At 54.6% G+C, this 16,099-nt stretch overlaps 1 protein-coding gene and 1 long non-coding RNA gene across 3 annotated transcripts in view; one reads left to right on the forward strand and one right to left on the reverse strand.

Moving 5' to 3' along the window:
• The window catches only part of TENT4A (terminal nucleotidyltransferase 4A), a 41,323-nt gene extending 36,030 nt beyond the window's left edge, over positions 1 to 5,293 (reverse strand). For both annotated transcript variants that reach the window (XM_027980175.3, XM_027980174.3), the window contains exon 1: positions 4,517 to 5,293. In XM_027980175.3, coding sequence (XP_027835976.1) covers positions 4,517 to 5,262 — 746 coding nt within the window. In that variant the 5' untranslated portion in view covers positions 5,263 to 5,293. The remainder of the gene's footprint in view (positions 1 to 4,516) is intronic.
• A 921-nt stretch (positions 5,294 to 6,214) lies between these two features.
• LOC114118700 (uncharacterized) lies at positions 6,215 to 11,460 on the forward strand. Its single transcript, XR_003591881.3, has 2 exons — positions 6,215 to 7,243; positions 7,392 to 11,460. It is a non-coding gene; the product is annotated as an uncharacterized LOC114118700 (long non-coding RNA).
• The last annotated feature ends 4,639 nt before the right edge of the window (positions 11,461 to 16,099 follow it).

A 16,099-nucleotide genomic window follows, 5' to 3' on the forward strand; every position in this document is an offset into this window, starting at 1 on the left:
TTCAATTATGAAATTTTTTTAACTTCATAACACTGAAGACTTCCTTTTAGGAGTGCACAGCCCCACCACGTGCCATGTCTCAGTGGCCGCAGTGGCCCGGCCTTGGCAAGGCTTTTCCATCCCACCCTGCCCTCCACACAGGAGCTATCGGGAAGCCATTTTACAAAACCTTCTGAGGGCCCCCATTTCAAAGGCCCCCTCCCCAGCTGGCGTAACAAGCTGCCCCTCCACTTCCAGGGCTCTGTCTTGCCCCTCCCCCCCCCCTCCTTGGCAGCCCCTTCCCTGAGGGTCAGCCCGTCCTTGTTTACCAGCAACCAGGCGCCACTCTCCCTGAGCGTCACAGCCAGCACCCTGAGTGAGATTTCAATTTCACTCTGCAGAGAGACCAGCCATGGTGCAAGGGGCAGGAAGAGCTATGTGACTGGCATGCAGGTGAGTGCCTGCGTGGCAGGGATTTCATGAATGGCCCGGGCAGCAGCAAATGCATGCCCAGCACATCGCCCTTGCTGCCCTCCACAACCAAGGGCTTCTGGGGATGAACACTGGAAAAACCAGGCCCAGGTGTGCCACCTTTCAAGGCAGATCTCCAAATACCATTCCCGCGAATCCCAGCACGTTCAGAGGACGACATCTGGATGAGACAAAGGCAGGAGAGGAGGCAGCCCAGGGTCCATGGCAGTCATGCTGGGCCTTCCCCTGTGCCCTCCCACCGGTCCCCTGAGGACGCACCAGGGGAGGCAGCTTGCTGGACCGCAGGCTGGGCCAGAGGGAGGGGCGAGGTCATGACCTCCTCCAGGCGCTGACTCAGGAGAGCAGGGAGAAGGGAACAGACCCAGGGCAGGAGGAATCCGGACCAGGTCCCGTGGGAGCGGTTGGACACCCCTATGTATGACACTTGTTGGTGTCTCGGACACTCAGGCTGAGTGAATTCTCTTTGGGGGAACAGAAGACCTTTAAAAATGAAACGTCCAGAGACCTGAGGGGAGGCTGCTGGGTGACCCCACACACGCGGGCAGGCCTGAGAGGGCAAACTCGGAGCCCGAGCCTGGGCAGGACCCGATGGCAGGCTCGCCAGGCCTCCTCTCTCACCCCAGGACCTCCTTCCCAGGGGCCCACAGAGCACCAGGGGGGATGTGAGAGCGGAACTGGGGCCCACACCCTGACTTGCTATGCAGCACTTTTCTTTACCTTGAAACTGAGGTTTCTGAAGCTGCTGAGGCTGACCTGGGCAAAGTTCAGCGAGGTAGGCAGAGGCCAGGTCACAGGGGCCCTGAACCCGTCCGCCACCTGCCTGCATCCCCAGGTAGAGCACCCCTCCCATTGCCCACACGGTTCCCCAAAGACTGAGATTCAACCAAAGAAACAGACTAAGAACTAGAGGCAACGGCAGCTACAAGAGAAGCATGTGACCTTCTCTACGCTGAAGTTCTCACCCTCATTCCCATCCACTTTCACATGCTTTTTCTTCATATGAAGACAGGCTGGCCATCTCTCAAGGCAGCCATCAGGCTGAGTTCCCAAGGGCAGAAAGCTCCCCAAGAAAGAAGGGATGGTGCCGGCTGCTACAGGGGCTGCCAGGCAGAGGCCCAATGGGGTTCAGTGGAGGCTGCTCAAACTCCCGCCACACGAGCAAGTGTGAACCATTTCTGGAGGGCTGCAGACACCATCCTTCCAGAAACGCTGTCCGGCAACTTTTCATCAACAAGAGTCTCATCTGCTGGGTGGACAGCGGCTCTCTGACCTCAGTTCCTTTTCTTTCTAAGCCACAAAGGAGAGGTGTTCTGGTGGCCTTCCTCATCTCTCCAGAGAAGTTGGTGACCAGGAGCAAGCTCCAGACACAGATCTTTCTCCACACCAAAAGGTGAGTTCCCAGAAGCCCAGCAGGCCGGCGGACATGACTGACCATCAGGGAGGCCCCCCTCCTCCCCCCACAGGCGAACCCCCCAGCTGGACCGCTGCTGGGGTGCACTCCGCCTCCTCTTTGCCCTTCTAAAGCGGCAGTCCGCTAGGATTCAGAGCAGGGAACCAGGTGCTGGACACTCACCCTTCCAGGCACAGGTGGGCAATCCAAGCAGTCTCCTCCTCTAGGCAGGTATGGAAGAGAGTAGACAGACCCAGGGCCACCCACAGAGTCCCGCGAGGAAGGGGGAAGAAACCCCACCTAGTCAAGGGGCTGAAAGGCAGAACTCCTGGCAGCTTGGGAGCCCACTCTTCAGCCCTGCACCTTGCGGAGCTGAGTTCTAACGGACTCGGGGAGTGGAGGAGGCAGGCCCCCAGAAGCGGAGACCCCAGAAGAGCCTGTAGTGGCAAGCAGGGTGTCCGCTCTGCCTCTAACCTAAGGGGAGCGAGGGAGGTGGGCGGGGTGGGCCCTGACTGAACCTCACTAGAGAGGATGACAGCCCACGAGAGGGGCCCCCGAGTCAGGATCCCAGGGCCACAGCCCACACCAACCCCTCCCCTAGACGCCAGCACAGCGCCTGGCAGGTCGTGCGCTCCTTAAGGAAAGACAGCAACCCATGTGCCCAGGCTTACTAGAAACTACAGGCAAGGACACCGCTTGCAGAGCCTGAGCAGGTCCCACAAGAGCATCACACCCGAAGCTCTACAGGTGAAGACCACACGTCCTCCTGTTTTCCTAGGGCTCAGACACAGTCAATTCCAGGGGAGACAGGCTGGAAACCTACAGCCACCCCCCACCACCTCTGCTCAGAAAGTTCCACAAGTAGCAACTGGAGGGAGACAGCAAGAAGAGGTGGGACTCCTACTCAGGGCTGAAGTACTAGCTCAAACTGAAAGTCGATCAGTCGTGTCAGACTCTTTACCACCCCGTGGACTATACAGTCCACGAAATTCTCCAGGCCAGAATACTGGAGTGGGTAGCCTTTCCCTTCTCCAGGGGATCTTCCCAACCCAGGGATCGAACCCAGGTCTCCTGCATTGCAAGCAGATTCTTGACCAGCTGGGCCACCAGGGAAACTCAAGAATACTGGAGTAGGTAGCCTATCCCTTCTCCAGTGGATCTTCCCGACCCAGGAATTGAATCGGGGTCTCCTGCACTGCAGGCAGATTCTTTACCAGCTGAAATACCAGGGAAGCCCTAACTCAAAGGCTTCAGGAATTTCTGAAAGTAACTTGCTTCCAACCCACACCAGGTGAAACAAGCTGCAGAAAGAGCAGCTATTACTGTGTATCACACATGCTTTAAAGTAGTATCAACTTAGGTTTCACAACACATTTCAGAAGAGAATAAACAGACCTAGAAAATAAACAAACAATTAGTTACTTTTACAAATAATCCAAATACCAAGCAACTGTGGGATTTATAAAACCAATGTTTCACAACCTTAACACCCTGAAAGATCCTTACGTGACCTTTAAATCAGCGCCTAACTGTACAAGAAAGTTTATAACTTAAATCCTAAAAATGCTGACTAAAAAAAAAAAACAACAAAAAAAAAACCCTGCCTACAGATACCTTGTTTCCAGGTGCTCAGAAGAGCTCAAGAAGGGCTAGGTAAGTAGCACTCACACCTCAGACAGCCTCACCTGGGACAGCTCCCCCACACACACCCACCTTCCTCACAGGTCCTGGCCTCTGTAACTGCTCTAACCTTAAAAGGAACTTCTAATCCCCATTAGGCTGATGTGGAAATGCTTAAAATAGAGATGACACTTCCCAGAGAATAACCAATAGCTACAAACGTTTTTTTACTTTTTCTGAACACTACTAACTTATTAAAAAAAAAAAAAAAACTGCAGAAGACGCTATTTGGCAATTTCGGCACAAAATTAAACCACAATATGCAAGCCCCTTCACGAGAAAGTCGTTTCTAAATTCGCTGTTGGTTAAAGTGTATCGCTACCGAAAAATCTAGTCCTGTTCTAAATGGATTTTCGCGGGGGGGGGGGGGGGGGGGGGGGGGGGGAGTAAAAAAGTTAACATTTAACCAACATTTGCCTTCAACTTGATTCAAGTTCCCGACAATACTAAAAAGCCTCTGCAAGTTAACATAAAACACCCCTCTGCACCCCACTTGACAAAAGGTCCCTAACCTGGCGGGGGCGGGGGTAGTATTGGAAAGTATGCGACCTCCTTTCCAGTTTGCTAAGTGGCTTCAGTCGTGTCCGACTCTGCGACCTCATGGACTGTAGCCCGCCAGGCTCCTCTGTCTATGGGGATTCTCCAGCAAGAATACTGGAGTGGGTTGCTGTTTCCTTCTCCACCTTTCCAGTTTAGCCAGAGAGAAAAGGAAAACACCTGCACGCACAGAACGCAGTGGGCCCTTTCCTGCACCGTTAGTTCTAGAATCTCGACACACCGCTCGTTTATACTCTGAATATGAAAATAAGAAACTAAAAAAGCTCCTCGCAGAGTCGGACCTCGGCTTCCAACACCCACCCTCCAAACGAGGTGAGCGCGCCGGGTGGGGACGTCCGATCGCCCGCGGCGCAGCCCCGGGAGAGCCCTCGCGGCCGAGGCCGCCCCCCTCCCCGGCGCCCCGCCGCGCGCACTCACCCCTGGATGCCCGGGCTGTACGCGCGGCTCTTCCACGGCGTGCCGGGCCGCGGCGCCTGGGGCCCGGGGCCGCCCCCTCCGCTGAGCGCGGCCGCGCGGCTGCCGGACAGCAGGTAGTTGAGGCCGTACGTGCTGGCCTTGTTCTCGCGTTTCCGGCGGCCCGGGTGGAACTGATGCTGCGGCGGCGGGGAGCCGGCGGGCGCGGGCCCGCGCGGCCCGGCGTGCCCGTTGGGGGCGCTCGGGGGGCCGTCCGCGAAGTGGAAGAAGGCGCCGCCGCGGCCACCGCCCGCCCGGCCGAGCGACGCGCTGCTGGAGGACGAGGAGGAGCAGCCGGGGCTCTCGGTGCCCGACTCGGCGTTGGACGAGGAGGACGACGATGACGACGAGGACGACGACGACAGCGACGGCGACTTGTGCAGGCGCCGGGCACCCTCGGCCGCGGGCCCGAGCGCCGTCAGCAGCGCGGGGGGCAGAGCGGCCGCGCCGGGCGCAGGCGGCGGCGGGGGCGGCGGGGGCGACGCGGCGGGCAGCGCGGGCCCCCCTAGGCCGCCGCCGCCGCCCGGCCCGGCAGCCCCCGTCCCCGCCGCGGCCGCCGTGTCCAGCGCCGGCGAGTTGAGGCAGAAGTAGGGCGCGAAGCCCGAGCCGCCGCCGCGGCCCACGCCCTGCGAGGTCTCCCAGATCTGCATCCACAGGGCATTGGCTGGCCCCTTCTGCTCGGGCTGGATCCAGGCCACGCGCGGATCCATCCACGCGCCCGCCCCGCGGGCCCGCGCGCCCGCCCGCCCCGCCCCCGGGCCGCGCCGCGCAGCGCACGGACGGACGGACGGACGGACGGACGCACGAGCGGGCGGGCCTGAGCCGCGCCTCGGGCCGGCTCGCTGCGGCGGCTCCCGTCGGGGTCGCGGCTCGCGGCGGCGGTCTCTGAGGAGACGAGGAGGTCCCCGGGCAGGCGGCGGCGGTGCTCCTGGGGCCTGTCAGGCTCCCTTCAGGCGGCGCGGCGGCCGCGGCGGCGTTCCACACGGGCCGGCGGCGGAGGCCATCGAAGGGGGGCGGGCCCAGGCGCCGCGCGGCCCGGGACCCGCGGGAGGGCGGCCGCCGCCGCGAGCCGGGCCCTCAGGCGAGCTCGCGCCGATAGCTCCGCGTCCCTGCCAGCAGCAGCGGCGACGGCGGCGAAAAGACACGCTCGGCGGCGACGGGGCGCGGGTGAAGGAGGGGGCGCCGCCGCCGCCTCCGCTCCAATGAGGGGCGGGGAGGGAGCCGGGCGGGGGGCGGGGGCGGCGGGCGGGCAGGAAACGCGGCCTCCAGTGCCCGGGCCCGGACGCCAGTGCGCACGCGCGGCCGATTTCAAATCCTCACTAGACACCGCCGCCTGGGTTAGCGCGCCTGCGTGCTGGCGTTCCCTTCCGTCTGAGGAGAGGGCGCGGGGGGAGGGAGGGAGCGAGGGGCGGGGCACCGCGTCGGAAGGATACGCGACGGGGGAGGGGCTGGAAAGAGGGGGCGCCGGCTTCGCGGGCCTTTCTAGACCAGACTGGGGCTGCGGCGGGGGCAGAGGGGAAAGCCGCGAGGCGACGCACCGCCCTCGGCCCCGTCTGCATCCGCCGGCCGCACCTCCCTCCACCACGCGCAGGCCGAGGCGTGGAGACATGCGCGTTGGGTGTCCGGCGGCCGCCCGGCCGCGCCGCGCATGCGCAGGAGCCCGAATTCGGCACCGCCTGTGGGGGACGTTTCCGCGTCCTCGCCCTCCGCCGGCCGAGACCGTATGTAGGGAGCTGACCGACCCCTCGGCGGGGCGGTCGCTGCCCCACGGACAGAACAGAGATGCCCCAAAGCCGCCCTCGCGTCCACCAGGGTCCCGCGGGCGGCCGGTCACGCCGCGGTCCCCGGTGTCGGCGCCGCCCACGTGCTCACCGGCGTCCTCCTGAGGAGCCGCCCCACACCCTGCGGGAGGGAAACCCTCATCTGCGGGTTTCCTCACAGGCTTTTTTTTTTTAATATAATTAAATAGATTAAGATTCACACACCCCCCAAAAAAAAATTTTAGGAGACATAAAAAGACCTACATAGTAATAAAGCAAAGCAAAAGTAATAAAGCATGAATCCTATAACAACGCTACGGGCTGCCGGGGTGGGCTAAGGTCAGCGTCCCTGTGAGGTAGGCGTTGTTATTCTCATTTCCTAGTTGAAGAAAAATCCGGGCTCGAAGAGATTTCTAAGTCCTTTCTCACCCTCACTCAAGCAGTAGGTGGTAACATTGAATTTCTGTTGTGGCTGTAACGCCTAAAGCGCATACCCGTTGTGCTATGCCTTCTCTGAATTCAAAAACCCAAACGAGTTCTACATTTTTCATACCCCATCTTACTAACCAGGAACAGTTTTGAATATTCACAGCTTCTCTCTCCACTCTGTTTTCAAAGGAAAATACACATCCCGCCTCACAGGCTTATTTTGTTTGTTGGTTTGCTGTTGTTATGCTTTTAAAAATGATTTTCTATGCGGAAAAGGAAGCTCAAGCTGGCAGCTTAGCTCCCGAGGCCGGCCCGGCAGCGCTGCCCATCAGGGAAGCAGGCCGTGGTGGCCTGGATTTGCGGGCTGGCCCGGGGTCTGCGGGCTTCATCAGCGACTCTGCCCAGCCGTCTGCCCTGTGTGTTCCCGTGTCCAGAGAGTGCTCTGAGCCCAGCGCTCTGACGCTGGAGGTGTTTGGCACACACCGCTGACCACACACGTTCGGTGAGGTCCACAGTCTCCTTGTGCCAGGGGAGCTAAGACTGCCTGCCTGCCGGACCCGGCGGCCCCACCCGGCCTGGCCTGACCCGGGGAGGGCGTTCCTGGGCCAGGCGACTTCCCTGACCGAGCCTGCCTCCTTCCCACCCCGCAGCCTGGACGCCTTTCCCGTCAAACCTCAGAACAAAGCGTATTTTAAATGGTCTCGTCTTCGTCGGAACAAAGCGTATTTTAAATGGTCTCGTCTTCGTCGGTATCTCAGATGAGTAGACTGTGCTAAGTGCTTGACACTGGAAACTCCTGCTGCTGCTGCTAAGTCGCTTCAGTCGTGTCCGACTCTGTGCGACCCCATGGACGGCAGCCCACTAAGCTCCCCCATCCCTGGGATTCTCCAGGCAAGAATACGGGAGTGTGGTGCCACTGCCTTCTCCTACCAGCATGAAAAAGTCCGTGTATTACATACTGAGGTTTTTGGTGTTGTTTTTTTTTTTTCTTCCCTCAAATGATGTTACTTGATAAAAGTGGCTATTTCTGTTCAGACATTGCTCAGCACCTGTATATGGTACATGTGGAAATTATGATCAAGGATTAGAACATGTCCAGTTAAATAAACCACAGAAAACACACAAAACAAGTCAGTTGTTATTCTGGAACTCGTTGCTTCCAGTGACTCAGGCCAAAGCCGTCGGAGTCATCCAAGGGCTCCTCTTTCCAGAGCCAATACACCCTCTAGGCTTCACCTTCCAAACAGCCAAAAGCCTCCATCCACCCCACCCTCCACCCACAGCCCCTTCAAACTTCCATGTGCTGCGCTAAGTCGCTTAAGTTTTGTCCGACTCTGTGACCCATGGACCACAGCCCCCCCCCCCCCCCCCCCCCCCAGGTTCCTCTGTCCCCTGTCCGTGGGATTCTCCAGGCAAGAATACTGGAGTGGGTTGCCATGCCCTCCAGGGAATCTTCCTGGCCCAGGGCAGTTCTTTACTGCTAGTACCACCTGGGAAGCCCCAAGCTTCCATAGGTTTAACCTAAACAGGCCCTTCTAGCTGGCTTTCCCCAACCCATTCTTGCCCCCTTTGGCCTTGTCTCCCCAGAGCCACCTGAGTGAGCCTTAAAAAAAAGTGTTGATTTTAAATAAATAAGAATCATGCCACTTTTCTGCTCCAAACCCTCTGGGAGCTCTGTTTCTCACTTAGCCGGACTATGACCTGCAAGTCCCTGCCTTGTCTGATCACCTTGCCCACTCAATCACAAGGCAGTGGACACTCTGCCACCCCAGGGCCTTTGCACTTACTGTTACATCTGCCTGCGACGCTCCTACCCTAGACGTCCCTCCCCGCTCTCAGGTCTTAGGGAGGACTTCCAAGTGGCTCTGTTTAAACTGCAAACCTGATCGTCAGCATTCTCTCCTTCCCTTCCTTGCTCTATTTTTCTTAGCATTTATCTCCATTCGTTTCCTTGACCACATAACAAAATACCACAAACCAGATGGCTTGAAACAACGGAAATTCATTCTCTCACAATCCTGGAGGCTAAAAGTCAGAAATCAAGGTGTTGCCAGGGCCCTGCCTTTCTCGGGGGGCTCTGGGGGAGAAACTTACTCTTCTGAAGTGTGCGTGCCTGTGCTTGGTCACCTCTGACTCTGTGACCCCCAAGGACTGCAGCCCCCCAGGCTCATTTGTCCATAGAATTTTCCAGACAAGAATGCTAGACAGGTTGCCATTTCCTACTCCAAGAGATCTTCCCAACGCAGGAATCAAAGCCTTGTCCCTTGCATCTCCTGCATTGGCAGGCGAATTCTTTACCACTGTGCCACCCAGGTGTTGCCAGCAATTCTAGGTATTCCTCAGGCTTGTGGGTACATCACTCCACTGTCTGCCTCCAGCATTGCATGAAGTTTTCTCTGTGTGTCTGCTACCTTCTTATAAAGACACCGTTTACCTTGGATCAGGGCTCACGCTTGACCTCATCTTAAATTGACTACCTCTGCGGTGACCCTATTTCCAAATAAGGGCACGTGCTACTGGCACCCTGGGGGAGAGCTTGACCAGAGCTTTTTTTGAGGGGGAGGGGCCAGGGAACGCAAATCGACCCACTGTGCCATCTGATGTAAATTTTCTTTACGTTGTTTATCATCTGTGTCCCCTCACCCCATAGGAATGTAAGCTCCACAAGGAGAAGAATCCTTATCTGTCCTTTTCCCTGGTGGGGGCCAGCTCCAGGACTGTGTCTGGCACATGATGGGCCCTTAATGAACTGGTGGGATGACCAGTCATCACCTCACTGACCCGGTGGGAATGAAAGGCAGCAGTTGCATTGCCGAGCTTCCAGGATCCATTACGCAGCTTGTCACTGTTTACTTGTTTTCCCCATTTTAAGCTTCCTGCCCACCCCACCCCCCCAACCTCCCACTCCCTCTTTGCTGTTTACCTCTAGCTAATCCCTCTTAGCCTGATTCCTCAGCCACCAGTCAACTTCTTGTAATTATATCCAGATTTTGCTATTTATGCATTTGATCGTAAACCTTTTATGTGATTTCGAAGAAACATTTCCTTATGTAAATGAAGAAACAATCCTGGGGCCTCCCTGGTGGTCCAGTGGTTAAGAATTCACTTGGCAATGCAGGGGACCTGGGTTCCATCCCTGGTTGGGGGAACTAAAATCCCACACGCCCTGGAGAAACTAAGCCCAGGCACCACAACTACTGAGCGCTGGCGTTCCAGAGAGAGTCCACGGGCGGCAGCAGAAGATCCCGAATGACGCAGCTGAGCCCCGATGCAGCCGAAGAAAAGTAAATACATATTTAAAAAAAAAGAAATAGTACGGACAGCAAAATGCAATCTCAGACTCCGGGAAGGGGCACATCTTTCTCTTTGCTTATCAGACAAAGCATTTACCCTTCTTTGGCCAAAACCCACTCTCTCTCTTTCCTGATATTAAAGAGAGATAATATTTGTGATTACATCATGGTTTTAGTGTTCTCACGAGCAAATGGTTTCCAATGTGTATTTCATAAATGATCTGTACCGAAATCAGACATGCTGGTCAAAATGCAGATGTCAGGGGCTCGTTTAATCTACTGAATCTTTCTAGAAGTGAGGCCCAGAATCAGTATTTTAAGTAAACTCCCTGGACAATTCTTAAGCACAGTAAAGTTTGAAAACCTCTATCTAATTCAAGGTTCCTAACTCAGTTGCTCACAGAAACTAAATAGGTGATATAAGTAACTGACAAAAATCAGATTGTGCATGTGTTTGTATTAGTGAGTTACTGCTGAGTAACAAACCACCCCTAAACTCAGTGGCTTAAAATAAGTGTTCAGTATTGCTCATAATTCTTCAGTGCTCACCTTTCTTTATGATCCAGCTCTCACATCCCTACATGACTACTGGAAAAACTGTATCTTTGACTATATGGACCTTTGTCAGCAAAGTGATGTCTCTGTTTTTTAGTACACTGTCTAGGTTTGTCATAGTCTTCCCTCCAAGGAGCAAGCATCTTTTTGAATTGTGTTGCTGGAGCAGACTCTTGAGAGTCCCTTGGACAGAAAGGAGATCAAACTAGTCAATCCTCAAGGAAATCAACCCTGAATATTCATAGGGAGGACTGATGCTGAAGCTCCAATACTTTGGCCACCTGATATGAAGACCCAACTCATTGGAAAAGGACCCTGATGCTGGGAAATAATGAAGGCAATAGAAGAGGATGAACTGATTAGATAGCATCACCAACTCAGTGGACATGAGTTTGAGCAAACTCCTGGAGATAATAAAGGACAGGGAAGCCCGGCATGCTTCAGTCCATGGGGTCACAAAGAATCAGACACAACTGAGCAACTGAACAACAACAGCAAGTGACTCAGAAAATGCTACCACACAGAGAGAGCCAGACAGGAAGAGTCAGTGGGTTACTTGTGGCTTGTGGATAATCTCTGGTCACTGGGAAGCAAATAATATGATGAGGGAAAAAGAGAGAGAAGGCAAGAGCCATCTACCTGAGCTGTGCCCCTGGGATTCTTGTCCATGAAGACAGGTGTTCTTCAAAGAGCTCTGTTCCTACCAAGGTGAAGGCTGAGCTTTTTGAAAGTCTCAAGAGCTGGGGGCACTACTTAAAGGAAATCTAGAATATATATGTATAATATATGTATAATTGAATCACTTTGCTGTACAGCAGAAATTAACACATCATTGTAAATCAATTTAATAAATTTTTAAAAAAATAGTAAACCTTGGGGGTGAGCATTTCTGTAAAATGAGTGATCATCCTCATCATTGATTATGGACATTTTCAAATTTATACAACAGTAGCAAGAAAGTATATAATGAAACCCTATGTACTCATTAACCAGATTCAGTAATTATCAACTTATGGTCAAATGTGTTCACTAACATCCTTACCCACTTTCTCTCCTTCCAAATATGTTGAAGCAAATCCCAGATAATATATCATTTCATCCATAAATATCTCAGTATGTATTTCTGAGTTATAAGCACTCTTGTTTTAAAACATAGCTATGGTATTAATCACTCAATGTATTAATGATAATGTCTTACTTAATATCATCAAACATCTGATCCATAACCGATATCTGTTGTTGTTCAGCTGATAAGTTGTGTCCGACTCTTTGCGACTGTGTTCGACTCTTTGTTACTCCCGTGAACTGTAGTCGCCATGCTTCCCTGTCCCACTGCCTCCCGGAGTTTGCTTAAATTCATGTCCATTGAGTCAGCGATGCTGTCTAGCCATCTCATCTTCTGTTGCCCTCTTCTCCTTGTGCCTTCAATCTTTCCCAGCATCAGGCTATTTTCCAATGAATTGGCTCTTCCCATCAGGTGGCCAAAATATTGAAGCTTCAGCTCAGCATCAGTCCTTCCAATGAATATTCAGGGTTGATTTCCTCTAGGATTGACTTGTTTGATCTCTTTGCTGTCCAGGGCACTCTCAAGAGTCTTCTCCAGCACCACAATTCGAAAGCATCAATGCTCCAGCCCTCAGCCTTCTTTACGGACCAACTCTCACATCTGTACATGACTCCTGGATCATTGATATCTGATTATCTTACAAAATTTTAATTGGTTGTTTTTCCCCCATAAGCTCTGTAATTGCAATGGTTAGTTTGAATCTTCCCAGGTTTTTCATCTGTGATTTCTCCCTCATCTTTTCCTCTTCTGGGGGCCGAAGGGGTGGCAATCTTTTGTTGAAGAATATGGCTCCTTCGTCCCACAGTCTGTCCTGCAGGCACATCTCCCTGTGGTATCACTTGACATGTTCGCTGCCATCTCTAGTTTCTTTTCTTTTTTTCCTTTGTTTAAGGTCTTGACCCCACTTACTGATTTATTTTTGCTTTTTGGCTGTGGCATGTAGCATCTTAGTCCCCCAACCAGGGATCAAACCTGTGCTCCCTGCAGTGGAAGCGTAGAGTCTTAACCCGTGGACCTCCAAGGGAAGTCTCCTCTGTTTTCTGCAAATTGGTCTGTTGGATGTAGACTCTCAGTTGAATTCAGGGTTGGCCTTTTCTGGGAAGTGTGACAACCGTGGAGATGGCTCTGTGTCCTCAAGCGCCCTTGTTGTGAGCATCACCAAAGACTTCTGCCCATGGTTCCTCCAGGGCGGGGGTCATCACGTTTCAGCAGCACAGCTATCCCAGGAAGCCCCTTCCCATCTAACCTGAGATGCAGGAAATGCGTGCGGAGGAAGGATATTCTAGGCCTGGGGAGAGAAACATCCCTGAGGACAGGAGAACCACACTGCCCGCTTCCAGGTCCAGGGGTGGCCACAGAAATCTCGCCTGAGGCTGGCACTGTAGACCGAGGCCTGGCCTGGGAAGGCCGTATTCCACCCAACGGCATGTGAGATGCATTGGATGCCCAAGAAGAGATTTGTATTGAGGAGCGACAGGAGCTGAGTTGTTTAAGGAGACTCACTCTGCCTCAGGGGGCTTCCCTCATAGCTCAGTTGGTAGAGAATCCGCCTGCAATGCAGAACACCCCAGTTCAATCCCTGGGTTGGGAAGATCTCCTGGAGAAGGGATAGGCTACCCACTCCAGTACTCTTGGGCTTCCCTTGTGGCTCAGCTGGTAAAGAATCTGTCTACAATGCAGGAGACCTGGGTTCAATCCCTGGGTTGGGAGGATCCCCTGGAGAAGGGAAAGGCTGCTCACTCCAGTTTTCTTGGGCTTCCCTTGTGGCCCCACTGGTAAAGAATCCGCCTGCAATGTGGGAGACCTGGGTTCAGTTCCTGGGTTGGGAGGATCCCCTGGAGAAGGGAAAGGGTACCCACTCCAGTATTCTGGCCTGGAGAATTCCATGGAATGTATAGTCCATGGTGTTGCAAAGAGTCTGACAGGACTGAGCGACTTTCACTTTCACTCTGCCTCAGGAGATGGAATTGAGATGCACAAGGCTGGATGAGGGGTGATAGTGGCTGAAGACCTAGGGCCTGAGGAGAGAACTGGAAAGTCAATAACGAGCTTGGTGTTAGGTTTGCAAAGGAAAATTTAGTTGAAGATAAACTTGCTCAGGTCAGGGGCTGTGCCTCTTGGAAGGAAAACCCTCAGGTCTCAGCAGCAGGCCGTAGTGAGTTTGTCTCTCATTCATATTTGCATCCAGCTGGGCCTGATGGGGCCTGGGTGTGGGCAGGGAGGGCATGTGAAGGTCCTTCAGGGATGCAGGCTACCCTGTCCAGGGGTGCTGGCTTCCCTGGGCCCAGCAGGGTCCCCCGGTACCCGGCAAGGACCGGCAGGGGAGGGAAGGAGCAGGATGTTGGGTCCGGTGGGAGGTTCGGGGTCGGGCCTGGCATGGCCCACATCTGTAGCAGTGGGCAGCCCGGTGGCCAGAACTCATGCTCTCGGCCCCACCTAACTGAGGGAGTCTATAAAGTGTAGTAGAGCCACGAGCCCAGCAGAAAGGAAACGCGTCTGGCAGACCGCAGCGCTGACGCTGCCGCAGGATGTTTTGGAGGTAAGATCATCGGGCCCGTAATTGATTCCACGTGGAGGAAGGGAAGAGGGAGGAGCCGGGAGCTTCCAGCGAGGAGCCCAGGCCAGGACCCCCAGATGGAGGACACGCAGGAGCCCCAGCCTGGGCAAGCCGACCAGGGGCTCCTCTACAAGCCCAGCAGACCACCTTGCGGCCGCCACCACCTGCTGGACTCCGCCTCCCGCCAGAGGAGCACCACAGATGCAAGCGGCTGTAAACCTCCAGTGTAGCCCGGCAACCTGAAGGTGAAACAGGAGGGTTCTCTTTGGCAATCTCTCATTCTCGCCTCACGGAGGCTCCTTGGCTTCAGCGTTTCTCCCGCTCCCTGGAGAAGCCTCCACAACCAGAAGCTCTGCCTGAGTGTTCACACGTTACACCCCAGAGTCTCAGGCGCTTCCTGCAGCCCCGGGCTCGGTCCCCCTCTGACGGAGGTCACCCGCAGCCAGGTCCAAACCTTCCTTCCACAGCCCGCGGCATCCGTAAGCTACTGCCCTGCACAGGGAAGCTGTGCCAGGTATACGGGGACCCAGGCTCTCATCTCAGGGGTTTGCTGAAATTTCCCTCTGCCTTAGCGCTTGACTGGGACAGCCAGTTCTCAAACCAAGATCAGTTTCTTTGTTTAAGAACAGGGCCTGCGGGAACCAGTTCACATTGCAATCACTCTCCTGTTTGTTTCCTGACTGTGGGGCCTCCGGCAAGCTGATTAACCTGGGTGGCCCGAGTCGCCTCCTTTGGCAGAACGGTGACAATAATTTGGACTTATGCACAGGATGGCGCTAGTGGTGAAGACCCTGCCTGCCAATGTAGGAGACTTAGGAGATGCGGTTCGATCCCCGGGTCGGGAAGATCCCCTGGAGGAGGACATGTCTACTCACTCCAGTATTCTTGCCTGGAGAATCCCATGGACAGAGGGGCCTGGAGGGCTACAGTCCACGGGGTTGCAAAGAGTCGGACACGATTGAAGGGACTTAGCACACACACACGTGCATGGGACTGTGTGAAGATGAAGAGTCAACACCTGTGGAGTGCTTACCAGAGTGACGGGCACAGAGCATCTGTCCTACACTTGTATTCATGTTATTTCTCAGAGGTTCTTCTTAAAATATTTTATTTGTTTGGCTGTATTGGGTCTTAGTTGCTGCATGCAGGATTTTTTGTTGCAATGCGCAGACTGTAGTCGTGATGCCCAGGCTTAGCTGCTCTGCCATATGTGGGATCTTAGTTCCCCGACCAGGGTTTGAACCCACTTCCCCTGCATCGCGAGGTGGATTCTTACCCCTGGATCACAAGGAAAGTCCCTCAGAGGTTCTTAAAGAAGCTAGAATTTTCCTTACACCCTCAGTTTCCTAGTTTCCTCTTGCTCTCAGTGGAAAGATGCAGTCAAGGGCCCTGCTTCCTGTTTTTTCGCTCTTGGTCAGGCTCCAACTTCCCTGGTGATGAAAGAGAAGAGCTCACTGCTCCGCAGGTCTGATGAACTCATTCATTTTTCTATTTCTCTAATAGATCTTCATCCTCAGACAAACTCTCCGGGGGTCTGTTTTGTTCTATTGTGCAAATGGAGCCCTTGGGCCCGTGGGCCGGAACATGTCGGTTCCCAGTTGCTGCTGAACCGTCACTCGGGTCAAGAACATCCGTGTGTGACATGGAATGACCAGAGACGAGGGGCAGCAAGACCCACAGACACATGTCCCCCTTCACGGGCCAGGGCAAGAGGATTCTGAGCCCAGGGATGGAGGCAGAGTCTACATTCCCAACGAATTGCCCTGAGTGGAAGGGAACCAGCGAGAGGGAGGGATCCAGACAGGGGACCAGTCTGGGGCCTTGGCCATCCCACCGAAGAACTGTGGATGCTGGTACCATGATGGTTGGGGCGGGGGGGGGGGCGCG

This window comes from Ovis aries, chromosome 16 (assembly GCF_016772045.2).
Source record: "Ovis aries strain OAR_USU_Benz2616 breed Rambouillet chromosome 16, ARS-UI_Ramb_v3.0, whole genome shotgun sequence".
Lineage (NCBI taxonomy): Eukaryota > Metazoa > Chordata > Mammalia > Artiodactyla > Bovidae > Ovis > Ovis aries.